Source organism: Rhinolophus ferrumequinum, chromosome 17 (genome assembly GCF_004115265.2).
Source record: "Rhinolophus ferrumequinum isolate MPI-CBG mRhiFer1 chromosome 17, mRhiFer1_v1.p, whole genome shotgun sequence".
NCBI classification, from domain to species: Eukaryota; Metazoa; Chordata; class Mammalia; order Chiroptera; family Rhinolophidae; genus Rhinolophus; species Rhinolophus ferrumequinum.
This window is the reverse complement of record NC_046300.1, coordinates 43,276,473-43,302,827: the sequence shown is the minus strand read 5'-3', so window position 1 is coordinate 43,302,827 and position 26,355 is coordinate 43,276,473. Positions and strand designations below refer to the sequence as shown.

At 46.3% G+C, this 26,355-nt stretch overlaps 1 protein-coding gene across 2 annotated transcripts in view; it reads left to right on the top strand.

The window, feature by feature from the left end:
* The first annotated feature begins 8,512 nt into the window (after nucleotides 1-8,512).
* SLC6A11 (solute carrier family 6 member 11) overlaps nucleotides 8,513-26,355 on the top strand; it is a 127,966-nt gene continuing 110,123 nt past the window's right edge. For both annotated transcript variants that reach the window (XM_033132496.1, XM_033132495.1), the window contains exons 1-4: nucleotides 8,513-8,811; nucleotides 11,970-12,104; nucleotides 12,230-12,370; nucleotides 15,724-15,814. In XM_033132496.1, the coding sequence (XP_032988387.1) occupies nucleotides 8,574-8,811; nucleotides 11,970-12,104; nucleotides 12,230-12,370; nucleotides 15,724-15,814 (605 nt within the window). In that variant the 5' untranslated portion in view covers nucleotides 8,513-8,573. The remainder of the gene's footprint in view (nucleotides 8,812-11,969; nucleotides 12,105-12,229; nucleotides 12,371-15,723; nucleotides 15,815-26,355) is intronic.

Sequence of the window (26,355 nt, the reverse complement as noted above, 5' to 3'; positions counted from 1 at the left end):
TTCAAGTGGTGGGGCAGGGTGGGAGGGGTTCCTCCACCACCAAGCAATTCTCAGACACCAGCTGGTGTCCTACCATTCAGCTCAGTTCTGACACCATCTACCCAGAGAGAGCACCAGATTCCACAGGTGAGGGGCTCAGTCCCACAAGCCTCTCACTCCCCCCGCCCCCAACTTCAGATGCCAATGGCAAGTTCAGGTTGTCACCTTTGCTTCTGATGAACAGGCTCTGAATCAGAGGTTCCCACAACCCCTTCCTTGGGTTTGATTACTTTGCTAGAGTGGCTCACAGAACTCAGAGAAATAGTAGTTTACTTACTAGATTACCAGTTTATTATGAAAGAATATAACTCAGGAACAGCCAAATGGAAGAGCTACACAGGGCAAGGTATGGGGAAGGGGTGTGAAGCTTCCATGCTCTCCAGGCGCACCACTGTCCCCAAATCCCCCCGTTTTCACTAATCCAGAAGTTCTCTGAACCCCGTCCTTTTGGGTTTCTACGGAGGCTTCATTACATAGGCATGCTTGATTATATCATTGGCCATTGGTGGCTGATTCAACCTCCAGTCCTGTTCTCCTCCCCAGACATCAGGAGGTGGGACTAAAAGTTCCAACCTCTATTACTGATTGACAGCCTTGGCAACCAGTCCTTATCCTCAGTTTTTTTTCCAAAGGTCATCTCATTAACATAAACCTAGTTGTGGTGGAAAGGAGCTTGTTATTAATAACAAGACACCTATTTCACCTTTATGGCTCCCAAGGGATTTCAGGAACTGAGGACAAGAGACCAAATAGGAAACCAAAGAGGTTTCCATTACTTTCACTCCGGAAATTCCGAGAGTTTTGGGAATTGTGACCCAGGAACCATCGACGTAGACCAAATATTTACGGAAAAGATGTATTTGGTCAGATGAATGACCAAATATAAATTTTCTATAAATCACATCACACTCAATACATGCAAAATATTATTTCAACATATAATCACTATTTTAAAATATAATCAATATTTAAAAAGCGTTCACACTCTTTTTTATACTATGTCTTCAAGATCTAGAATGTGCATTACACATCCATTACACATCTCAATCAGGGCCAGTCACATTTAAAGCACTGAGTAACCACTTGTGGCTGGTGGCTGCTCTACTGGACAGTGCAGTTCTAGGCAGCTGGCAGCCCCATGCCCACCGGGCACTTCCACAACTCCATGCCTTTGCCTACACTGTGCCCTCTGCCTGGCACAGACTCCTCTCCTTTCCCAACTTGAATTCCAGCACATACTTCAAGGGCTCTGTGCTTCCTTCCGTAAGATCTTCATCTCTTTTCGAGTGCCCACCACGCTGAATTATTGTTTGTTATCTCACTGAGAGACCAAGCCCACTTCTGAGCCATCACTTAGCACATTGCACGACACACACACGGCAGGCCCTCCATCACAGTTGTTGCCTTTAGGGGTAACTGTAGGCCTCTACCTGGGATGAGGAGGTTAGGGCACCAGGAAATTTTCTTTGAAAGTTCCCTCCATTAATATTTTTTATAGTGGGTCACAATAAAGAAAGTTGTGGGGTGGCACTCTTATCAGAGAAACTGAACCAGAGAGCTATGATTTGGGGCTGTATGTGTCTTTAAGTCATTTAGTTCTTAGTTTCTGATCCTCTCTAGGAAATATCTGTGCAACTAGGATTTATAGCTACAAGGCACTGTACATCGGGGGCCAGTGGCGGGCATGGCATTTTACCAGCTGGGTAACTTGGGGTCAGTACTGACATCTGTCACAAGAGGATCAGGGCCACCAAGCTGCCCAACTGCAGAGGGACCATGTGAATGGTGCAGCTTTAGGGGTATGTGTTGCTGGATGCAGTGGTCCTGGAAGCCCCACCAGGGCAAATGTAAATGTCTAACATGCCACTGGCCTTAGACTTCTGAGCCAGGATATTGAGGAGATCAGATATAAGCACAGGAAAACTCAGAACGTGGGGCACCACGTGTGTTCACACATGCAGGGGCTGCTCAATTCCACAAAGACTACAGCTCAGAGTCCAAGTGTGAAATGCGTGTTTTGGAACTTGGACAGCATTTTCCCAGATGGGGACTGCTTTTCCCAGGGTGGCATCCAGGATATAATGATTAAGTTGTGAGCTAATGTTCTCGGGCTGACACGTGGAAGAGGATGTGAACCTTCTCCTTTGTCCTTTCCTTTTTCTACCGAGATCAAACAGGGAAAGACAACATTCATGCAGGTGAAACCATGGGCTAGGAGAGGGCTGGGGTCAGACCTGGTAGGTCAGAGAGGATAAGGCAGAGAACTGGGTTTGAATTCTGTCTCCACAGCGTGAGTTTGGACGAGCTGCTCAACCTCTACGAGCTTCAGTTTCCTTACATGTAGAATAAAGTCACTAGCATCCCTGCTCCACAGTGGTGTGTGCAGCATGACTGAGATGGGGTAGAGGAAGGCCTGAGCACAGCCTGGGATCAGTGCATCCATCATCTTTTGCTGCACAACAAGCTCAAAATCTCAGTGGCGTGTAAGAGCGAGCATTTACTTCTCACTCCCGTGACTGTGGGTTGGCTGGGGCAGCTGTGCTCCCGGCTGCAGGTCTGAGGTTTGGCTGGCTCATCTCTGCTCCATTGTCTCTCTCTGGGGCCCAGGCCGGGGTGGGGCAGCAGCAATAGGGGTATATTCTTCTCATAGTAATGTCAACAGATAACAGGGTAAGGCCAATTATGCAAGCACATTTCAAACCACTGCTTGACTAATGTGAACCACATAGCCAAGCCCAAATTCAAGGTCTCGGAAGTACAATCTGCCCACCGTGGGGGCACAGCAAGAGTGAAGATGGAGAACACAGCTATGGGAGAGTGAAGAGCCTGGACCAATCATTCAATGTATTGCACTGTACAGATAGAATTGTCACCTACTCGTGGTCGTTCATCCAAACATTTCAGTGGAAAATCAAGTAGTTCTTAGAGTATTTCCTTCTTTCAAAAGAAGCTATCATAGGCATTGTGGCATAAAATAAGCAGATGGAGTAAAGACTTAGGGAGATTGCTAGGGGCGAGGGAAGGGAAGTGTTACTCAGAGGGTTGCCCATCCTTCAATCTTAATTCTGGCTGTGCCAGTCAAGATCTTGCCCTGAACCAACACTGAGGACATTAAAGATAGACGGTTTCTACAGTCATCTGGCCAGGGTAGGTCCTAAGTCTGGTGTGTCAAGGTTGTGAAACGATGTTTCAACACAGAAGTTATGGTCATCAAGGAGCCCTGGAAATTGAGAGGGTGGAGAAATCATTTTAGAATTCATGAAGAAGGTGAGTATTAAACTGGGCTTAAGAAAATGAGCTGTGTCTGATGAACAAAGGGGAGCTTTCAAGAAGGGGAAGGACATGAGCAAGAGTGTATAAGCCTCACTGGTGCTCAGTGGCTCAAAACAAGACATTGATTATTGTAGCTCCTAAGTCAGGAAGCGGGAGGTGGGCTGGGCTGATTTCCGCTGGGCTGGGCTGGGTTCGTGCCTCCGTAGGTCACGGAGGCCTCTCCTTCAGTCTGGTTTGTCTAGGGGCACCTCTGCTGGGGCAGTTCTGCTCTGTGTGTATCTTGTTTTCCTCCTGGACCACTGGACTAACCTGAAACATCCTTCATATGGTGACGGCAAACGCAGAACAAGGTCAGAAGAAACGAGGCTCAGAACTGGCACATCAGCACTTCTCCTTCATTCTAGTGGCCAAAGCAAGTCAGATGACCGGACTCTGGTGCTGGGAGCATCCTGTAGAGTTCCATGGCGAATAGCATGGATACAGGGAACGTGAAGAATTGGGATCATTAAAGGAAATCTATCAGAAAAAAGTATGGTGGTAGCAATAAGGCAAGGTTTTTGCAGAAAACTGTCTTCTCAGAGATTCTCCTGATTGGGAAATCCCAACCCTAAGTCCCTTCGTGGTCTTCCTGCCATGTCCAGGCCAGCTGGCACTTCTGCATCCCCAGCGCCGAGGAGCTCACCACTTTCTGGGCAGAGTATTTGGAATGGACGACTTGTAGGAAGTTCTTTCTGGTACCTGACGCCTCTTTGCTTCCTGTCTTTGATCCGGGTTCTGGTACATAGGTTTTTGGCCCAGCAGCCATTCACACAATTGAGGAGAGTGCACTGGTCCAGTGGTTCTGGTTTCTCACTCTGATTGAGCCAGCAGTGGGCACATCAGCACAAAGTGAAGCAGACCCATCAGCCCCGCAGCAAGACGCTAGAGTGCCCCTGACTGAGGAGACATACTTGATACCTTCCTTCCCTCACCCTCCATAGCCAGCCCGGGTCAAGTCCCGTGGGTTTTGCCCCTGGCTCCCCACCCTCACACCCCTGACACCCATCTCACTACTCAAGCTTCCTCTCTCCCTCTCCACTGCCATGTCCCTTGTCTGAGCTGCCATCATCTCATGCCTGGGCTGCTGCAATAGCCTCCCCACGACCCCCACCCTGCACCATAATTTACTTTTCACACTGTGGCCACAGTAATCTCCTAATGCAAACATGCTCATGTCACCAACTGCTAAAAATGTTTCCCCTTCAGGCACATCTTGTTCCGCACTCCAGCATCCGTCCCAGTGATCATCTTTCAGGACCCCTAACTCCCTCCTCATCCAGTTCATTGCGCCTGTCCCTTCAGGCTTCAGCTCGTCTGTCACTTGCTCAGGGAACCCTCCCTGGTCTCCTTCGCAAGGTCAGATCTGTCAGTTACAAGCTCTTCTAGCACCAGAGACCTCTCCATTGCAACATATACCAGAATCTCCAAACTTCCATTCATTTCTGTGATTGCTTGATTCGTATTAATATCTGCCTCCCCCACTATTCCATAATGGTGGGCCAGTACACTGGTTGGGTATGAGGTGTGGAGGAGAATTTGTAGCTGACAGATTCCTGTGGTGTAAATACAACCATGACAGATTTCAAGCTACCAACAATTGTGGATTACAAAATCCCCGAAAACTTAATAATCGGCTCTCATTAGAGTACAAGCTGGCTCCAGTATGCTGCTGGGGACAGGCCTTGTACCTGGCTTTGTACCTTTATGATCAATAAAGTGTCTTGAAGATGACGGAAAGGCCATAACCATTTGGTGAACGAATGAATGAACAATGCTGAAGTTTAAATGAGCCTTCAGGACAGCAATTGCTGTTTCCAAAAGATGAAGGACTTAGAATGCATGCCCAAGAAAAGAATAAGGGAGTCATGACATTCCTGTTCGCTGAGGACTATTTAGATACTCACTTAACAAATGTGTCTATTTTAGGTACAAATCCAAGCACTCTACAAATACTAACCCATTTAACGCTTATAACAATGAAAAGGTAGACAGTACTAATACCCTCAATTTACAGAGAAAGAAACTGAGGCTCAGAGTAATTTGCCAGGGTGGTGGAACTGGGCTTTGAATGCAGGAAAGCTGACTGCAGAGCCCACATCCCTCACCGTTATGCTGTGTGACATCAGGACCAGTTCTGGAATGAGAAACGGCTGGTATTCCCCTTGCCCCACCCTGGGGACATGGCGTGTGCTCTTCAGGTCACTGCACCTCAACAAAGAAGGAAATGGAAAAGATTTAGAGATGAGGCTCCAACATGATGTAGGAGATGTCGGCTCTTCTGGATAAGGACAGAGTAAACAGATTAAGGCTTTTCAAGAGATGGACTTTAAATACTTAACTAAATTCTAACAGTTGGAAATTGACCAGGTTAACTTGCATAAAGGGAAACATTAAAACTTGAGAGGCGAATTTGGGATATTAGTATATGCATAGTGTTCTTTTTCGTATATGGTCTTGCTTCACGTCTAAGACCACCCTGGAAGATGAGGACACCAAAACTCAGAAGTTGGGGGATGTATCGAAGGCCGCAGAACTACCCATTGGCTGCACTGAGCCCAGGTCCCCACCAGAGGATGGCCAGCCTCCTCTGCCTTTTCATGCTGGTTCAACAATACTTTCCAAGCAGGTCTCATAGAATCATAGCTGCTCAGAGGAAGTCAATTCCTGGAGCTAATTATGTTCAACAGCAGTACAAAGTGATATGTAATTAGATTCGAAGGAGGTTTACATGGATTCTGGGGTGATAACTTAATATTGCAATAATAAGAGTTGCAAATGTGTCTCTAACTTCTGATGTAGTTGTTCATTTAACAAATGGACTCCTAGGTACTATGTGCCTACTGTGTGCGGGGACTGTCATAGTCAAAGACGAATTCCTTCCTTTATTGCCCATCCTATTTGTAGCATTGAGAACACACGAAAGGAAATGAAAGTCCTGATGTGGAGTTTTAGCATGGGAGAAAAATGGCATTAATTTAGAAGGAAAGGCTGGGATGATCTGATTGGGGGTAATTTTGAACGCCTGGGTCAGCAATTTGATTTCATCCCGTAGGAAAAGAAGGGCCAATGAAGACTTTTAAGCAGGGGAATGATATCACCATCATTTTCACCACAATAAAAATAATAGCTACTGTTCATAGAGTACCTACTGTGCTCAAGGCTTTTAGCCCTCACACCCACCCCATGAGGTCAGAACGAATATTAAACCCACTTGGCAGAGGAGGAGCTGAGGCAAGAGATTACATCTCCTGAAGGGCAGAGCCTGGATCTGAACCTAAATCTACCTGAATTCAGTTTACTTTCACTCTAACACTGCAGGATCTTTGCTTTTGAACATAGCCTGAACAGCATACAGGGGCCAAGTTTGGGGAGCCATCAGCATTTAATTGGGTGGTTAAAGGCATGAGCAAGACCAAATTTAAGAGGAGAGAAAGGAAGACCAGAGAAGCAGAGAAAGAAACTGCAGCTGAGGCGGGCAGTGTCAAGGAACTCATGTAAGTGTGAATTTTAAGAAGGAAAGAAGGGAATGATAGTGCAGAAAGTTACCTACAGGTCAGGCAGAATGGGGATGGACAAGGAATTGTAGGATTTGCCACATTAAGAGGGTTTCCAGGGCTTCACAGACAGCATTTTCAGAGGAGTGGTGGCGGTGGGTGCCAGATTGCTGTGGGCTGAGGAATGAGTGGGAGGTGAAGACAGGGCCTGCAGCATGTAAACTTACTCTTTCAAGAAATATGATAGTGAGGGGTAGGGGAGGAGGGAGGACTGAAAGGGGAAGATGGTGGCAGGACAGGTTTTCTGGGGGGAAAGAGGTGGGAGAGACTTGAGCAGCTAAGTCAGAATGAAAGGAGAGGCTGAAGGCTACGACAGAGAGGCTCTCCCTGACACAGCCCCAGAAGGAGCTCCAAGGGATGGATGGAGAGCACAGTGGGTGGCTTAGCAAGAGCTCATATGGCTGGACTTCTCCAGGGCTGTGAAATGACGGAGGTGGATCTGACTATCTTTGTGGCCCCTTACAGATGTAACATTCTTTCCCTTTTCTTCTTCCTCCCTTCTGCGCTACCCTTCCCTTCCTTCCTTCCTCTTTCTCTCTTTCACAAACATTTACTGAGCCCCTACTATGTGCCAGGTCCTGTACCAGGCTCTGTAGTTATTATAATGAACCAGACGGTGTATAGCATCCTGACACCGGAGTGGAGAGATGGACATGAATCAAGATGCACGAGTGTGTGTGTGTGTGTGTGTGTGTGACGACACAGTGCGTGACAGTACTAATCGCTAATGTTCAACGAGCACTTCCAATGTACTACGTGCTTTACGAGCATTTCTCAAGAACTCCACACGCCCCACAAGAAAGGCACTTCCGGTATTCCCGTTCGCGAATCAGGCAGTTGAGGCTCAGAGTGGTCAGATGACCTCACACAACTGAGACAGGTGGAGCATATGATTCAATTTAGATTTGTCTGCCTCCTGACACCATCCTGATTCACCGTGTTTAGAGCAGGGGGCACCAGGTTGAACAAGATTTGGAGATGTCCCCACCCTTGGGGAGCTCACAGTCCCAGAGTCCTAGGAAGAAACCAAGAGTCTATTTACTCCCTTCTCCCTCCAGGTGTGGTTGCTGGACCAGCAGCAGCCCCAGCACCTGCGCGCTTGTTAGAAACTCAAAACTCCACCCCGGCCCGACCCACTAGACCAGGACCTGCGGTTGAAGGAGACCCGCAGGTGACTGGTGTGCATATTAAAGTTGGAGAAACCTGGTCTAGAGCCCACTTCTCTTATTAGAGAGGAGACACCGAGGCCCACGCATTTGGAGGTTACAGAGATGGTGGAACTTCAGGGCTTGGTGTCCGGACCCAACCTAGGCCCGAGTGGGCGCTCCCACTCTTGTCCTAAGAGGCCAGTGGGTAGGTCAACGAAAGGCAGGGCGCGCAAGATGCTCGGCGCGCGCCAGGCGCTCGCAGGTGCTCGGCACGCGCAACGCCCGGGGCGCGCGCGAGGTGCTCGCAGGCTCCCGCGCCCGGCCCGCCGGAGGCGGCGTGGGCGCCCTGAGGGCCCGGCCGCCGCGCCGCGCCGCGTCCCGGGTTCCGTCTCGCTGTGGGCCCGGCCCCTCAGCTCCACCCCCTGCCTCCCCCTCCCGCCCGCTCGCGCCTCCTGAAAAGCCAGCCCGCCCGGGGCGGCGGCGCAGAGCCGGCCCGGCGCACGAGGCAGGCAGCGCGGCCATGACGGCGGAGAAGGCGCTGCCGCTGGGTAACGGGAAAGCTGCCGAGGAGGCGCGGGAGTCGGAGGCGCCGGGGGGCGGCGGGGGCGCGGTGCCCCCGCGCGACAAGCGCGACAAGGCGGTCCACGAGCGCGGCCACTGGAACAACAAGGTGGAGTTCGTGCTGAGCGTGGCCGGGGAGATTATCGGGCTGGGGAACGTGTGGCGCTTCCCTTACCTGTGCTACAAGAACGGCGGAGGTGAGGCGGCCCGCGACACTGAGGCAACGCGAGGGGGGTGGGGCGGGAGCCAGGCTGGTGGGGGCGGGGAGGTAGGGGTGAGCGCGCGACCCCTCCCGCGCCTGCGTGTGGCTGGACCCTGTGGAGAACCGCCCGGGGCAGCCTGGCGTGTGAGCGCGCCCCGCGAGGCTCACCTTCCCAGTGCGCATGCGCACCTGCGCTTCGCACCTGGCGGTGCCTCCAGCTAGCACGCGGGGATTTGCCTGGCAGGTGCCTGTCGTCCTAGCTGGAGGTTCCGACCAAGACCAGGAGCCCTTGCATTTGGTACCTTAACTGCTGTTTGGGTCAGGAGACCGCCCCTTTGAGCCTCAGCTTTCCTAACTGGAAACCACCTTGAAGGAAAGGGACTCTGATCATGATGTGAGTCGGCTGGGGTTTTGAGTGCTTACTGAAATACCGGGCTCCCTGCTAAATTTTACCTACATCATCCTATTTCATCCTTACCGTCACCCCTGTAGGCCTGCTATCCCCATTTTGCAGATGAGGAAACTAAGGGCCAGAGAAGTCACTCATTTAATAAGAGATAAAGATGGCTTTCTGACACCAAAGCCTTTTTTTTAAAAAAAAAAAAAAATGGGGTTGGAGCAACAACAGGAAGAACTTTTAGGGTAGGCACTGCTATTTAATTTCCCACCCAGTCTTTCATTTGCTCTTACGGCCCTTTCTAGGGCCTCTTTTCGGGCCTCTGGTGGAAGAATTGGCACCAAGCAGTTTCTTTTACTGGTCTCACAGTCACCTGTGACAGATAGCAACACTGATCTCGTGTTTAAGAGATCCTTAGAGATTGCATGGAGGGTATGATGACAGAATTTGTAGTGACAATATATCCAAGTAAGTTTGGTGGAGATGCAGCCGTAATCCTCAAGTCGCTCAGCTCAAGGAAGGGAGAGGCTCCAGATTTCAGGAGTTCCCACCTGGCATTATCAGCAGGTCCAAGGCAAGGGGCCTTGTAAAACCTTATTGGGTGGCATTGTTTCTCCAAGAAAAAGCTTGTGTCTATGTACCCCTCCCTGTCTTTGCTGTGACTCTCCCCACCAGTAGATCCCCAGATCCCAATGAAGGTGGCTCAGTTGGTTGGCAGGGACCACACTTTTAAGGCTGCATGGAGCCAGAACTTCCTGTGCGAGCAGCTGCAGGGAGAGCGAGAAGGGTACTGGTTGGCCTGAGCCTTTTCTTTGGAGACATTCATCCTGAAGGCACAGGCTGCTCCAAGCCTGCTCTGCACTGGTAATGAAGTGGCCGCTGGTGTTGGTGGCTTGGCAAAAGGCGCAGAGGGAGTGGACTCGGAGACCCTGAATGGGCCCTGCACCCTCAGCTGTGAATCCTGCCTCTCTCTGCAGATTCAGCCTTCATAAGCTGCCATGTCTGCTTAGACACTTACGGAAACCCTTTAGGATAGTCCCAGGCAAAAATTGTTTTAACATCCTTTTTAAGATGGGAAGTTGTTATGCCAAAACTAAAAGCATTCCTAAAAGCAGAAAACAGGGTAAGTTGGGTTAATTACAAATTCTGCCGCAGATTAAAAATAAAAAAGGTCTTTATTCCTCCTTCATATCTAAAGGATATCTTTGCTGGATATATTATTATTCTTGGCTCAGAACTGACTCTGGATGGTGAACACACAATGGGATTTATAGATGATGTAATACAGAATTGTACACCTGAAATCTATGTAATTTTACTAACAATTGTCACCCCAATGAATTAAAATAAATAAATAAATAAAAAGGTTGTAGTGAGTAAAATTTAAAAGTGAGTTGTTTTTTTTTTTTTTTTTTTAACTCTAACTTGCTGAGAGTCTCCATTGGGTAAACCAGATATCCTGGTTTAATTAAGCTAGTTATTGAGTTATTGTAACGATTACTAGCTTTGTGAATACGTAGGCCAAAAGGCTTTCAAAAGTGTCATCTGTTAGTTTCTAGGGGATTCACAGGTAAATTACAGCATATTAGGGAACATACAGCTTTTTTTAATCACTTAGGTTTAGATGCAGCAAACAGACCCTCTTAATCCCCTTTCATATACTTTTAGCCTTCTTATACATTTGGGGGTATCTGTTTATCAACCATTTACCTTTTTAAAAATGCCCACACAGCTCTACTCAGAGATCCCAACAGTAGATTAAAGTATTTCTTTCTCAATGTAAAACTTCAAAAATAATGTCTTGCCCAGAAAAGCTAAGAACCTTTCAAAACCTGTTAGATATGGTCCTGCTATCAAGATTGATCCAAATTGTTGCTGTTGATCCTGCGGTTAAAGAGACTTCATTTAGCAAAAAGCAATTTCAGGTAAAGCCTTCATTTGTGAGATCAGAGTGTGGGGAATAGCATGTGTTTTCATGCTTTGTTATTAGACAGGAGAGAGAATGAGGGATTTGGGAAAATCCCTTTCTGGTTGTAATAGCTCATGTTCACCTCCGTAATTGAATTTGTTTCACAGAAAGGCCCAGGCAATGGGTATTGTGTTTCAAGACAGGAGCCCTAAGGCTTCCAGTGGTCTTTTCTCAGACTGATCCAAAGCCAGCCTTTCTGGACAGATTCTTGCTGCAGACTCTTTATAACTCAACTTCGTACCTGGGCCTCAGGTATATGAGCCTGGTATGGCTCATTGCGTATCTCCTTACGGATGCCTTTCTGTATGAAAAAGTTATCTTGCAGGTCACTTCCAAAGTAAATAAGAAGAAAGGGTCCCCTTACCTGGCCTTTTGAAGCTACTTTAGAATGAAAAAAGAAGGATGCAACATTCAGGGAGGGAATGAATTTGACCTGTGCTGAAGGGTGAAATGTATAAATATAAGACTCAAGCAAATGAAGCACTTTCTTTTACATCATCATCTTAGCTGTACAATAATTCTCTGAGATAAGCGGTACAGATATTAGGTATGAGAGCCCCATTTTACAGATGAAGACGTTGAGGCAGGAAGAGTGTGAGGTGGATTACTTGCAGTACTTGGTAGCTGAGAGCACAAACCAGGACCACCTTGTCTGACTCTGGTTGTCATAGTGGCAACCTGAACTCAAGCTTAGAGAACATTTTGTCTTGTCTGTAGTAGGTGCTTGTGCTGAACATGAAATGGTGGCGCAATTTTAACCTTATTCCCTTATTTTGCATTCTTGCAGGGGCATTCCTGATTCCCTATGTGGTGTTTTTTATTTGCTGTGGAATTCCTGTTTTTTTCCTGGAAACGGCTCTGGGACAATTCACAAGTGAAGGTGGCATTACGTGTTGGAGAAAAATTTGCCCTTTATTTGAAGGTAAGCGTTGAGTTAATCAGAAAATAAAATGATGCCCCCGTGATCTGAGGCTGTGAAAAGTAGCTGAGGCTATTTTAACAAAGTGGAGAGAGATTCAAATCGCTCCCTCTCCTTTGTTCTTTCAGGCATTGGCTATGCAACACAGGTGATCGAGGCCCATCTAAATGTATACTACATCATCATCTTGGCGTGGGCCATTTTCTACCTGAGCAACTGCTTCACCACCGAGCTCCCCTGGGCCACCTGTGGGCATGAGTGGAACACAGGTATGGCCCCTAGGGAGGGTCTGTGCTCGTCCTGCTGGGGGACCTGGGATTGGGGGTGTGTCCTTGTGCTGGAGACCAATCCTGGCCTCTGGCCTTTCACCATTAGTCCAGATTCCACTAAAACTAGAGGTCAGTTCTGCAGTGGGTCTGCGTCTATTCTGTGGGTTGCAACCCTGAAGCCTGAGCTGAGCTCTGGCCCAGAATTGGCACAGGTAGAAGATGGTGATGCTTTTGCTTCACTTTGCCAAATACAGAAACTGAGCCCTTTGGGGTCAGAGTGGGGATGTGAGGGGTTCAGGCTCCAATTCCAGCCCTGCCTTTCCGGGTGTCAGATTTTCCTTTGTAAAATGAAGGGGTTAGACTACATCAGGTGTTGCAAACAGGGGGCCTATAGGCCAATTAGGCTTTAAATCAGTGACCAGCAGATTTCAAAAATGTGTTTGGTTGCCTAAATTGAAAACTCAGAAGACTTCGCATGAAAACTCCAGATTTCCAGCTTCTCTTGAAAAATTGAAAAGAACTGCCAACATCAGACCCACCTTCCCACAGTCTTGCTTGACAGCAATGGCTGTAGCTGAGAAGCGGCTGTTGCCTTTGGATGAGGCCACAGTCCCCAGCCAGTCCACTTTGCTCATTTACTTTATCTGTCCAACCTAGGTAGGTATTTGAACTCACCAACCCCACCCCCCCCCCTTGAATTGATAACTTTTTAGATTATTTTAGGTATTACTCTAACTTATTAGATTAGTAATATACTGTTTGCTTTTCAATTTGTATTCCTATGAGGATTGAGTCTTATAATCCAGAGAAGGCAAATACGTACCAACTCCTTTCTACACTGGTAGTGCTTAGAGCAGACATCACTAATCAATTCTAGAACTCTTTCCTTTTGATTCTAGTCTTGGCCTTAGAACCCTTCCCCTAGTGCTCCAGGCAGCCACTGCCCTTTGACTGAAATTGGCATACCTACTTTAAGCTATTCCCCATTCATGTGGTTAGGTTGTCCTTGAAAGTGGCCTGTCATCCTGAAGGCTGAGCTACAGTGAGACTGGATAGCATGTCGATCACCAGCCGAAGGAAGAGCAGGTCTAGAAAGTGCTATGAACCGGCTTCTAGTTCTGCAAGATTTTGCCCTGCTCACCTGCCCGTTGCATTTTGTGGAGGTCTCACTGTTTCACTTTAGGGTCCTGGCTCTTAACCTTTCTTTGGCCAGGAAGCTCATAGAGATGTTCATCAAACTAAATTTCAAAGACATTTTCTTGGAAGCCTGTGAGTCTTCTATGATAATTTAATTGTGTGTACTTATGTTGAGGATACTCTAAAAATATACGCATGTCCTTGATCGTCTGTACAGCCGCCTTTTCACTGAGGACACTCAGGAGATTTCAATGCCTGATTTTGTGCATGTTCACAATGTACGGTGTATTCTTGGTAAATAGGATGACGGCAGCCAAGGGAAGAAGAGCAGAGAGAGTTAATTCATCAACGGTGCGTTAGTGCTGCCTAAGTCACATCTAGTTGAGAGCACAACAGACTGTAGGAATAAAGGTTTTGCAAAGTGTGACCAGAGAAAAGTGGTGATAGAGTTGAGTCTCAAATAGCCCGTGGAAGACTAGGCAAGCTGAGCAGAATAGACCCTGCCTCCTACCTGTCCGTTCCTTTTTCTGTTGGGAAATCCATTTAATTTCACAAAATGCCATCATCTTACACATCCGTTTTGTGCTATCACTTGAGTTGTATTGGGTCTGTAATTTAGTTGGTATTTTATAAATTCTGGTTTCATAGTTGTATGATACTATAATCAGAAAGACTTTATAACTCATTGTTTATTTGTACTTGATTAAATATCATCTTAATAAAAATACCTTGTCAACCTTGGGTGTCTGAGAAACTTTTTTACTCTAGAAAAAAATTTTAAGAAACACAATTTTAGAGAATCTGATCAAAGCCAAGGACTCCTATCTCCCGAAAAAGGTACAAGGGCACATCTAGGTATTTTGCCTATAATATCAGGTTTCCATACATGTCTCAGGACCATCTGTGGACCCTTCCATTCAGAATATGGTTAGCACTTGCCAAGTGGAGTGGGAAGCAGGAGACGATTGGGGATATTTTCTCCAGTGGACTGCAAAGCTCCCTTCCTCATTCTCCTTTCTCTAAAGGCATGTGAACACTGGCAATGTGTGGAACAGCATGTGTAGTAGGTGCTTTCCCTGACCCCCAGAGATTGGAGATGTAGTTTGGAGGGTTCACACACACATGAGAAGTGAGAAAGAAGTTTTGGCCACTGTGCTGGGCCCAGGGGCTCCACAGTCGGTGCAGGAGGCCCACCCTCCCCCTCAGGAGCTCACTGTCTGGTCGCTGAGGGGGCTCTGTAAACAGAAGGGTGCTATAAAGAGGCACAGGTCCTCTGGTTGCAGACAGAACTGGGCAATGACCATGGAAAAGGGGATGGAACATTGGCTGAGTTGCTTCCCAGTTCTGCCCCTAACTGGCTGGTGAATTGTAGAGCGGGGAGAGGGTGTGGGTTGGGGTCACTGGATTACTTCAGAACTTTAGAGTCCTTCTCTACAAAATAAAGGGAATGAGAGGTGATTCCTTGGAGGGCCTTTCAGTTCTAACTGTCTTAGAATTCAGGAGAGGGAGATCAGGAAAGGCTTCCTGGAGGAGGGTTGTATGGGTTGTTCTGGGCTTTAAAGGATGAGCATGTGGATGTTTTTACCTGAGATTCAAATCTCCATTGGTCATCAAGTTTCATGAAGTGAGGAGAGACCTTCAAAAAATCCTTTCTTGGACTGATTGAGTAAGGGAGAGAATGATGAAGAAACTAGGGATCCTTTGCACGTGTAAGCTCACGTCATTTCATCCAGTCATCACATATTTATCAGGCAGCTGTGAGGTAAGCCTCTTTTTACATGAAAGGAAACTGAGTCTCAACTACATTGCTGCCCTGGGGATGGACCCAGTCCTTTAGTCCCCCGCATTTTTCCTGGGACCCCTGAGCAAAACAGGGAAATTCCATGGACAGGCCTTCGACAGGGAAGTGGATAAAAAGGAAAGGAGATTTGGGAACAAGGCAGGAAGAGTTTGATAGGGCACGTTGAGTGAGGATGAGAGAGGCAGAAGGGCCCCGCCTCAAAAACCTTTCCTTCTGTTTGAATCAGACCAAGCCTCGCTCTCAAACTGTTTGTCAGTTATTGATTTTATTTTTACCCTCAGTGTTCTTTGAGGCGTGTTTACTTGGAGCGGTGAGATAAAACCACCTGGTTGCATCATCGGCTCTGAATGTTTTTCAAGATCCAGCTCTCGCAGAGCTTAATCTTCTTGTATTTCTTGTCTTGTTTCCACTGTAGAGAATTGTGTGGAGTTCCAGAAACTGAACGTGAGCAACCACAGCCATGTGTCCCTGCAGAACGCCACCTCCCCCGTCATGGAGTTTTGGGAGTAAGTGGAACATGACTTGTCTCCCTTAGCCTGTGGGGGCTCCATCCTGGTTCTGCACAGCTAACATTGCAGGAAAAAACCTGGCCCTTCCTCCAGCCTCACACTTCCTGGCTTCTCTGGGCACGTGAATGCACTGGAAGCCAGAGTGGAGATTTTTAGAGATTTCCAAAAGGGACGGCTGAGATAAATGCTTTCTTGTTCTTGGATGACATGTCCACATGCCTATTGTTGCTTATTAGGGCAAGGAGTGCTTGGTAAAACGGTGGCCACTTTATAAATTCATTTTTAAAAAGAGTGAAGATGTTTGCAGTGAGCTCAGTCAAGAGTATGTTTAGCCTGGAAAGCAGAGATCTCCAAGGGGGACAGGTTAGCCTTCTTTCAGCAGCTAAGGTGTCCTGCGGAAAGGAAGTAGATCAACTTTAATGGATGGAGGTTATCAAGAGGCAGGTTTCAAGTGTGTTTCAGGAAGAGCTTGGTCTCACAGCATCTGCAAATATTTCTGAAGGTGGTGAGCACTCATCCCCAAAAGCATTTGACCAGTGTAAGTCTTCTGCTGACAATTGTTGGAGAGGTGTCTGAATCCACTGACGTTACAGACAGTGATTGTGTGTGGCATTTTCCAGGAGCTGGGCATATTCCCTCAGTGTTTGAAAGGGGTCCATGACCTGGGAGTTATGGGGCTGCCCCCTAGGGTTGTGCTGCGCTGCCCTAGCGGGTGTCATTAACACTGACGTGTGTGCTCCAGATTGTACAGGGCCCACCGTGCGTAACTGGCCACAGCAGCGCTGACTTAGGAGCGTCTGTGGTAAAGGTAGGAGGATCCCTTGCCCAGGGGATTGAAGAGAAGTTTCCTCTAAGAGGCGAAGGCTGGCTAAATTCTTTCTGAGGCTTTTTAATCTGAAAAAGTCTGGTTTCGTTGAAGAACTTTCTCTACCCTAATTCCGATTAACGGTGGTCTGGAGAGGCAGTAGGTTTATGAGTGATTTTTATTCTTTTCCTAGGTACCATCCCTCTCCTTCCCTCTCTAGGGGTCATTGTGCTGAATTTAGATTTATCATTCTCATGTTTATACTATATGTATATATAAATCCCAAAGGATACCTAGGTCTTTCTCACATGTTTTGCAATTTTATATTCATGGTACCCATTACTTACCTTTTTTACAACTTTGTTTCTGTGTTCAGTATTGATTTTCAGATGTATCTCTACTGATACATGTAGCTTTGGTTCATGCATTTTTTACCTGCTATATAGTATGTCAATATATAACTAAATACATTGTATTTAGCCAGCTCCACTGGATGGGCATTTAGAGTGTTCCGTTTCCCACTTTTATTAAGCACATTGAGTGAATGTCTTATCCATGCTTCTCTGTGTTCATAAATGAAGGTTTTTAGGTTATTTAAGAGTGGAATTGCTGGGTGGTAGGGTGCATGCATTATCAGTTTTACCAGGTAATGTCACATCGCTTTCTAAAAGGACTACTCTAGTTTTTTCTCCAAACGAGTGTTCAAGAATTTCTATCCACATAATAGATAGCAATTGGTCTGGTCAGAGTTTTTAAGTTTTGTAGGTGGAATGGGTATGAAATAGTATCCCACTATTTAAATTTGCATTTCTCTGTTCACTTGGTCAGGTTGAGCATCTTTTCATGTTTTGTTTGTCTGTTGGTTTGTTTCTCTATTTGGGTTTCCTTGTCTGAGCTTCCTGTTCATGTCCTTTTCTCTTTGGATAGTTTGTCTTTTCTCATAGGTAGGAAATCTTGATACATTATAGATATTAGTATCTATGTTGCAAATAGCTTTTTCTAGTGTATGGCTTTTCTTATTTATTTATTGTATGTAGGGGGTTTCAATATTATGGAAGTCAAATTTGTCAATCTTTTTGGTTTGCACAGTTGGTGTCTTACTTAAGATATATTTCCCTGCCCCAAAGTTGTAAAAATTCTTTGTATTTTCTTCTAAGAGTTATAAAGTTTTGTTTTTCACATTTATGAATATAATCTACCTGGAATTTTATTTTTGCATATGATATGAGGTAGGAATCAAGTTTTTAAAAATATAAAAAAACAATTTCTCCAGCAGTATTGACTGAATCGTTCATCCTTTCCTTACTGATTTGTAATGCCATCTTCCTAAAAGCACAGGTCTGTTTGGGGGCTCTCTGTTCTGATCCTTGGTCTATTTTGCTAATTGTGTGTCAATACTTCATCTAGAGTTTTATTGTAAGCCTTGAGCTGCGAAGGCAAGCCCCTGAACTTTGTTCTTTTCCGAAATTGTTTTAGTTTTCCAAATGAATTTTAGAATCAGCTTGTCAAGTTAACATACAACAATAAAGAACAGAACAACTCTGTGAAAATTTTCCGTTAACAACCTATTGAACTTATGGGTTAATTTGAGGAAAACTGACATCTTTATGCTTGAGCCTCTCTGTGGGTGAACATGGGGTAGCTCTCCATTTATGTAGGTCTTTTCAAATGCCTGGTGGAGTAGCGCTACTTAAATGTGGAGTAGTCACTTTACAGTCACCTGCGTAGAAATGCAAATTCTCCAGCCTCCCCAGACCTAACCAATCACAGTCTCAAAGAGAGGATCCATATGACATTGTACTGCTGTGGTGGGTGGGTCTGTGTGGCCTTTTCCCACCCCATTGGGCTATGATTTCCCAGAGGAATGTCACTTTGGACTTGCACATTTGAGGGTCTGCAAAACCTGGTCTCTGTACTCCCTTAGAGAACCCATCCTAAAATCCCACACTGTACAAGGGCTCTGTATAACTTACTATTGTTTTGCACCATTCATTTTCCTTTGTAACATGTAGAAAAACCTCAATTAAATCATCATTTGTGCAATGTGTTTGTTTATTGTCTGAATTCCCCTCTAGGCAGTCATAAAGCATCATCTTTTCTGATTTTACTCACTAATGTGGGTCTATGTGTATAAGAACTCCAGTGAATGATTACAGAATGGACAGAGGCATGGGAGGAAGGCAGGCGGGCAGTATTTTCTTGAAAATACTATATGAGGAGAGTCAAAGTGGACTCTGGCAAGAACTCATCTTGTCACTCAGCTTCCCGGTGACAGCACTGATTGCTTCCAGGATTCCTTTGCAATATCCATATCACCCACTCGTTGGGACACCGAGATTCAGGAAGGGGACAGCGAGTCTGTGTCCTCAGATGTAACTGGACCTTTTTGCCGGCTACTTGGTCATTCAAGATGAAAGTCCATGGGAGAATGAACCCCTGGTTCTAGTTTTCTATTCAGATTGCATCTGTATCATCTACGCAGGGTTGAATTCTGCATCCTAAAAGCACTCAGATGCTGGTGTGACACTCAACCCCTCAAAAGATGCCATTGTCAGACAGCTGTAATTCATCTTTTCCCCAGAGCTGAGCTTGGAACGTAGACTCGATGAGATGTACATAGCATCCTATGAAAAACTATTTGGAGCCACATCAATTTGAGAAGGACTGAAAGCTATGCCTTTCAGTAGGAACATCTGTTATCTTTGACCCAAATTCCCAAACTTATTCTCTTATGAAATCATTTGGAATCCCCTCTACCTGCCCCCCCCACTAGCATTCCACTAAACACGGTGTGACAAACACTTTGTTAGGAAGATGCTGTTCCTTAAATTCAGCTGACAGTTGACTTCTGGGGCTTTGGAAAGAATAGGCCTCATTCCTTTCCTATGTGACAGCCCTTCATGTATTGGATCAGGTTTCCTCGAAAATGTTTTTTCTCCAGTCCCCGTCACTGTCTCCTTGTGGCATGGCTGGCTCACAGAAGCCTTACCTTGGTTCACATCTCCCGTGTGTTCCTGTCGTCCTTTTCCCACTTCCTCTGACTCCAAGGATCTCATTTGGCGCCACATTGCTTAGCCAGAGTAGACTGCTTCGGCTGTCTGCATGTTCATTTGACAAATGTCTGAGCTCCTGGGGCACATAGGAAGGACACTGCATTTTTGGAGGAGGCAGAAATGTAAGATGCGGTTCTAGCCCTCTGGAAGCAGAGATGAGGAAAGCCCTCAGGTAACCATAGTACCAGTTACAAGGTGATGCTTCCCTGCCCGCAGCTGGCCATGGCTTCACCCTCACCTTGGGCACCTGGCCCCACTCAGCCCCGTCTTGAAGGTTCATTTTCCCTTTCAGGCTATAACTAAAATTACTGGCTTAACCAGTGGGAATAGCTCAGTCCCTAGATCACTCCTAGATTCTGGTTTGGGCCGAGGGGTCGATGTGGCAGGGATAGCTTTTTCTTCCTAATGTCAAATTTCAAAATTAGGCTGTTCTGATTTCCCTTAGTAACTCATTATGCATCTGGCATCTGTGCATTTATCTAAATATGTTTGCAGTTCTAAATTTTGAACCCTTGTCCTGTGGTGGGATTGAGTGCTATTGTGTATGTAACCAGCATTGTGACATCAGGTGGACTTTGGTCTGTTTTTCACTTCCATTTCTCAGGCCCTCAGTCCAGGATTTTGTGACCAGGTTCATGCTCACTTTGTATACAGTTGAAATCACTTTTGCATGATGCTGATTCAACAGATTGTTGAGCACATACTGTGTGCTTGGCCCAAATTAAGCTCTAAGGGGTATTTGGTTCTATATCTCTATCTTTATTCAAAGGGTGAGGTCTTGTCTTTCTGGCTTAGCTTTACTTGAGGAGTGCTTTTTTTATTTTTTAAATTTTATTTCTAAATCATGTGGCCGCTTGCACTGATTTTCTTTGGATACAAAATTGGGGAGGCAGAGTAGCTGGAGTGAAACCCCGATTCTCGTTGTGGGTCTGCTGCCTCTCCCTGCCTCCCTCTCAGACTGTTCTTCCACCCCCCACCAGACCCCATCCATCTCCCTCCTCTGCAGTGGCCTTCTTTCTGTCCTTTGTCCCTATTGGGCTTATCCCAGCCTCAGTCTCAGGCTTTTGTTGTTCCCTTTCGTTGGAAGATCCCTCCCCAGATCCTTGTGTGTCTGGCTCCTGCTTATCATGGAGTCTTAATTCAATGTCATCTGGGAAGCCCTCCCTGACCATTCAGTTGAATCAGCACCCCGTACCTCTCAACCCCACAATTCTGTTTCATTGTCTGTAGAGTACTTAGCTGAAATCCTCATGGATTTATTTATTTTTCCTCGTGAGAGTGTAAGCCCCAGGCCATCAAGGACTCTTCTGTTTTCTTCCCCATTGTCTTGCCAGCACATTCTAGGTGGTCAGTAAATATTAGTTGAAATGGGTGAGATTGAATGAGTGAATGTTTCTTAACCCCTTGCAGTTCAGTGTTCTTGTCTATAAATTGGAGATAATGGTGACACCCACCTGCAAGGCTAAGACGAGGGGGAAAGAAATCCTCGCCTGTACCAGGCCCAGCACGACTTAGGCCCTTTGGGAAGGTTTGAATGCAAAAGAGAACGTTTGTGGTTTACTCTTCCATTTGTGGTGTGGCATTAGCTCTGTTCCCTGCCATGCCAACCTCTCTGGATTGCTGTGAGGATGAAAGGAGATACCTGTGCTAAGGACTTTGATAGGCTGTAAGTGGGATGCCCAAGTTAGTTCCTGAGGCTCCATGCCCTGCCTGGCCCCTGCCTCTGCTGCTACAGATTCACAGCTGAGCCTTGTGCAGAATCAGCCTGTGTGCTGACTACAAAGTCAGAAGTACTCCCTCCCCCCACCCGCCCCGAGACCCTTTCCCTAAGTCAATACCCAATACTGCATGGCACCATCTACTTCTGCAGGTTTGGATTGCCCCACTCCCAATGGAGCACCCAATGCACAGCCACAGCGTGAACTTCAGCCAGCCAGTTCTGGGGCCCAGTTTAAGTCATGCTTCCTCCACCTGCCCAGGGCATGACCCTGAGGAACTTAGCCTTCCTGAGCCTCCGTCTGCTTCTGTGAAAATGGGATGGTCCTAGGACGTACCTCTCAGGGTTGCCAGAGCATCAGCTGAGGCCATACACTTTGTACTATTATGTGCTTAACATACGGGAGCTAATTTTACAAGGAAGACTTTATTCAGGTCTTCAAAAGTCTACATGGGTACTTTCCAACATTCTCAGAGAAGGCTCATCAGCCAGGTCTGTTGACCCCTCATAGTGGACCTGGAGAACTCTCTTAGTGTGTTTTCTTCCCTTGATGGGTTTTTTTAACATTATTTTTTGAGCACCTACTCGATTCTGGGCACCTTATCAGTATCCAGAAAGATGAAGCGGATGATGCCTCTGCTTGAAGCAGCACAGAGCCTGGTGGAGAAAGCTAGCAAGTAAAAATAAATAAAAAGAGTTTTTGAAATATAAGACAACAAATATCTGCAGGATGCTTGCAAGGAGCCAAAGTGAGGAAGCCCAGATATCTGGGCTTTGGGGAAGGCTTCATGGAGTTGGCAGTGTTTAGCTGGGTTTTGCAGGATAGAAGTTCATGTGATTGATGGTGGAGGGAGTGAATGGCATGCCAGGTAGAGAAAATAGCATAGACAAGAGCCCAGAGACCTGAAGTTGTATGTTGCAGCTTGTAGACTTTCCCGGCAACGCTACTGCATCTGGAACCCGGGTAATGGTGGGAGACTTTGCTGAGGACGTAGGCAGGGGCCAAACATCTGGTCGGTCGCAAGTCTTTATTGAGCACCTACTATATGTCAGGTACCTTTGTAGGTACTGGGATGTAGCGTGAATGACACAAAGACTCAGCCTGGTGGAACAGACAGCACAGACAAACCAAATAAGCAGAAAGCATTACGTTTAGTTGGGATTGGTCTCCTGAAGAAAAAGCAAGCAGGGAGTAGAAAGTGTCACAGGGTCGGGGGTCCTCTCTGAGGAGGTGACATTTGAGAAGGGACCTGGGAGAAGTGAGGGACCCAGCCATTTGGATTTGGGTACAAGTTTTGTGGTTGAGGTAGCCGGAGGGGCAGTGACCTTGAAATGGGAGGATGTTTGGGGAATAGCAAGTGGCCAGTGAGGCTGGAGCCAGGCATGAAGGATCTCGGTGATTTTCTAAAGGGCTTGAAATGATCCTGTGGGATGACTTTAAAGGTTAAAGCATCTGTGTAGTAATATGATTAGATCTGGGAGTTAAGACAGACTCCTCAGGCTGCCAGCAGGAGGCCAAGGCAGTGGGGGTCCTCGGTTGGTCCAGGTGCCTAAAGCTGAGATCTCTACTTGGAGAGAAGGAGGCTGGGTGGGGAGTGGTGCCCTCACCTGTCAGAAAAGATGGGCAGAATCTGTCTTAGGAGGGCAAGGGTAATTCTGCGTGGCCATGCCATGCACTGGGGCGAGAAGAGAACTGCCCCTCTGACCTCTTAACACCCCCGCAGCTACCCACTTACACTAATATGTCTTCTACCTGCACACATCCTCGGTGGGCTTTTCCTGATTGGGGCAGACGGGAGGCTCCGTCTAAACGAGCCTGAACTCTCATGGCTTTTAGTCAGTAGCAGAAGCCAACTTCGCAGTAAGCCTCAGCACTTGGGCTGCACGTATGCTTTGTCCCCACAATTCCACTTCTGAAACTCCGTGCTACAGGCATGGGCACATCAGTTAGATACAGTGTGTCAGTGGCACCACTGTTTGTGATGGTCTGGAGAAAAAGAGATGCATGTAATATGTTCTTAAATGTGATACTGATGAGATACGTTACGGTATATTCCTGCAACAATTGCTAAAAAGGAATGAGGCAGAAAATGTGTGAATATGGAAAAGATCTCTAAGATAAAATTAAGTGGAAAAGGCAAGGTGCAGAATGTTGTATATAATGTCACGTATATAAAAAAGAATATGTATATGCTTTAGGCCCATAAAACATTTCTGGAAGGATACGTAAGAAACTATTAACCATGGTGATTACCTGCGAGTAGGATGGCAGGTAAGCAAGGAAGTAGAGAGAGTTTTACTTTTTGCTTTATATACTTCTTTTGTACTATTTGAATTTTTTTAAAGATTAAAACCAGGAACATGATTATTTGATACTAATGTAAAAATGTCATGGGTTATAATGATCCCTCTTGTTTGAGTGACACATCCCATTTACAGCCCTGGTTTCGCCTTGCTAATCGTTATTTATTTTACAAATCATTTTTGTTAACATTATCTCATTTAATTTTTAAATCAGCCTTTTGCAATAGACAGAAGAAAAAAGAGCTCCATTCTGCCATTATCCAAACATAATCTTGGAGACGCTGGGGGTTGCCCCCTATATACTCAGAACTCAAAGCCAGCCTCTTTGCTCTGATTACCCCCAGGCAGCCCCCGTTTCTCCAGAGGCCCTGCCCTTCAGGACTGCCTCTCCCTGTGTGTGCTGCCTCAGTGGACAGAGGAGCTCTCCTCTGAGAGAGAGGTTTCTTCCTGCTCAGTCCTTCTGACCAGGGAAGCCCTGGGGCCCTATTTAAGGAGAATAGAGGAAATAGATAGTTCTGCCACACCAGAGATTGCGAGGGAATGGGCCCCGGGCGGCCCTTCCCAGCTCACAGGAGAGGCACCAAAGCAAATCTGAATCTTCATTTTGTTGCCTGAGCAGGGTGTTGTGTCCTTTTCATTTTAAGTGCTTAATAATATTTAACGGATTGGGAAAACTGTGAATATTGTTATAAGCATTTAAAACACAACAGCTCTATGAATACGATACGTTTGCGTATCAGATGATACAGTAGTGCCCCCTTATTTGCGTTTTTGCTTTCCAAGTTTTCAGTTAGCCACTGTCAACCTCGGTCTAAAAGTATTAAAGAGAAAAATTCCAGACATAAACAATTTATACGTTTTAAATTGTGTGCTGTTTTGCGTAGCATGATGAAATCTTGGGCCATCCTGCTCTGTCCGGCCTGGGATGTAGCTCATCCCTTTGTCCAGCTCTCCACGCTGTATGTGCTCCCCACCCTTCGTCACTTAGGAGCTGTCTGGGTTACCAGACCGGCTGTCACAGTATTGCAAGTGCTTGTGTTCAAAACACCCTTGGAGTAGCCTAACGCTGTCACATGCCTATGTCACTGACCTCGTCTCAGCACGTAAACATGGTATCATCTCATCATCACAAGAAGAAGGGTGAGCACAGTACAGTAAAGTATTGAGAGAGAAACATTTACATCACTTTTATCAGTGTATTATAATTGTTCTATTTTATTATTAGTTATTGTTGTTAATCTCTTACTGTGCCTAATTTATAAATTAAACTTCATTTTAGGTATGTATGTATAGAAAAAAGCATCGTATATGTAGGATTTCGTACTATCTGTAGTTTTAGGCAGACACTGAGGGTCTTGGAACATACCCTCCATGGAGAAGGAGGGACTAATACATGTCGCACTTATAAATATGGGTCTAAGCCCATTCGGGCTGCTATAACGAAATGTCATAGGCTGGGTGGCTTAATCAATGAACGTTTATTTCTCACAGTTTATTTCTCTCCAAGATGGAGGTGCTGACAGATTCAGTGTCTGGTGAGGGCACATTTCTTGGTTCATAGACGGCTGTCTTCTCACTGTGTCCTCAAGTGGCAGGAGGGGCAAAGGAGGTCTCAGGGTCCCTTTTATAAGGGCACTAATCCCATTTGTGAGGGCTCCACCCTAATGACCTAAGCACCTCCCAAAGGCCCCAGCTCCTAATAACCATCACATTGGGGGGTAGGATTTCAACATATAAATTCGGGGGGGGGGACACAGGCATTCAGTCTGTTGTAATACAAGTATATTCCCTCCAGCCCCACCCCCTAAGAGGTAACTCTTAACAATTGAGAGTCTTTCTGCCAGTATTTTCCTGTATCTTTAATGTCATTCTTCCTACTTCCTGACAATTGCGTCCCATCATTTATCTCCTGGGTGGGTGGATTAAATGACACAAAGTGCCTAGAGGGCCAGGGTACACAGTGGGTGCTTAGTAACAAAGCGTGACTTCCTTTCTCTTACTGCATCCATCAGGACATAAAAGGAACCTCAGACTAAACTCTTCTGGGTCAGTAAATTGCTTCTTCCCATTATTTAGATAAGACATCCCCTACTTGTTTCGCAGGGGCTGATTCTACATACAAATATCTTTAATGATCAAGAATGGATAATTATAGATCACAGCTCTTCCGCTCTTACCAAGTTTCCCAGAAAATAAGACCAGGTCTTACATGAAGTTTTGCTCCAAAAGACGCATTGGGTCTTATATTCAGGGGTGTCATCCTGAAAATTCGTGGTAGGGCTTATTTTCCGCTTGGGTCTTATTTTCAAGGAAACACAGTACTAAGCCGAATTACTGCTACGCCCACTCCTCCTATTTCGCAGACAGAGAAAGTGAGTTGCAGGGAGATTTAAGTAACCAGCCCAAGGCTGACAACTAGGGGAAGCAATGGGATTCTGAGGCAGGGAGAGGTTCAGGGACGTGTTCAAAGAGCCTCTCTTGGCGAGCAGGGGCCGAGCTGGGCTCAGAGCAGGCCTTGTGTCCCTTTGCCTGTCCACGCTCCTCCTGCCTGTCTCTGAAATGCCATTAACTATCTGTCTTGGGCAGAATCCAGTTGGCACGTCCCTCCTCTCTGCAGCCCTGTGGACCTGGCGCTGGAAGGAAGAGTTTGTCAGCAGAT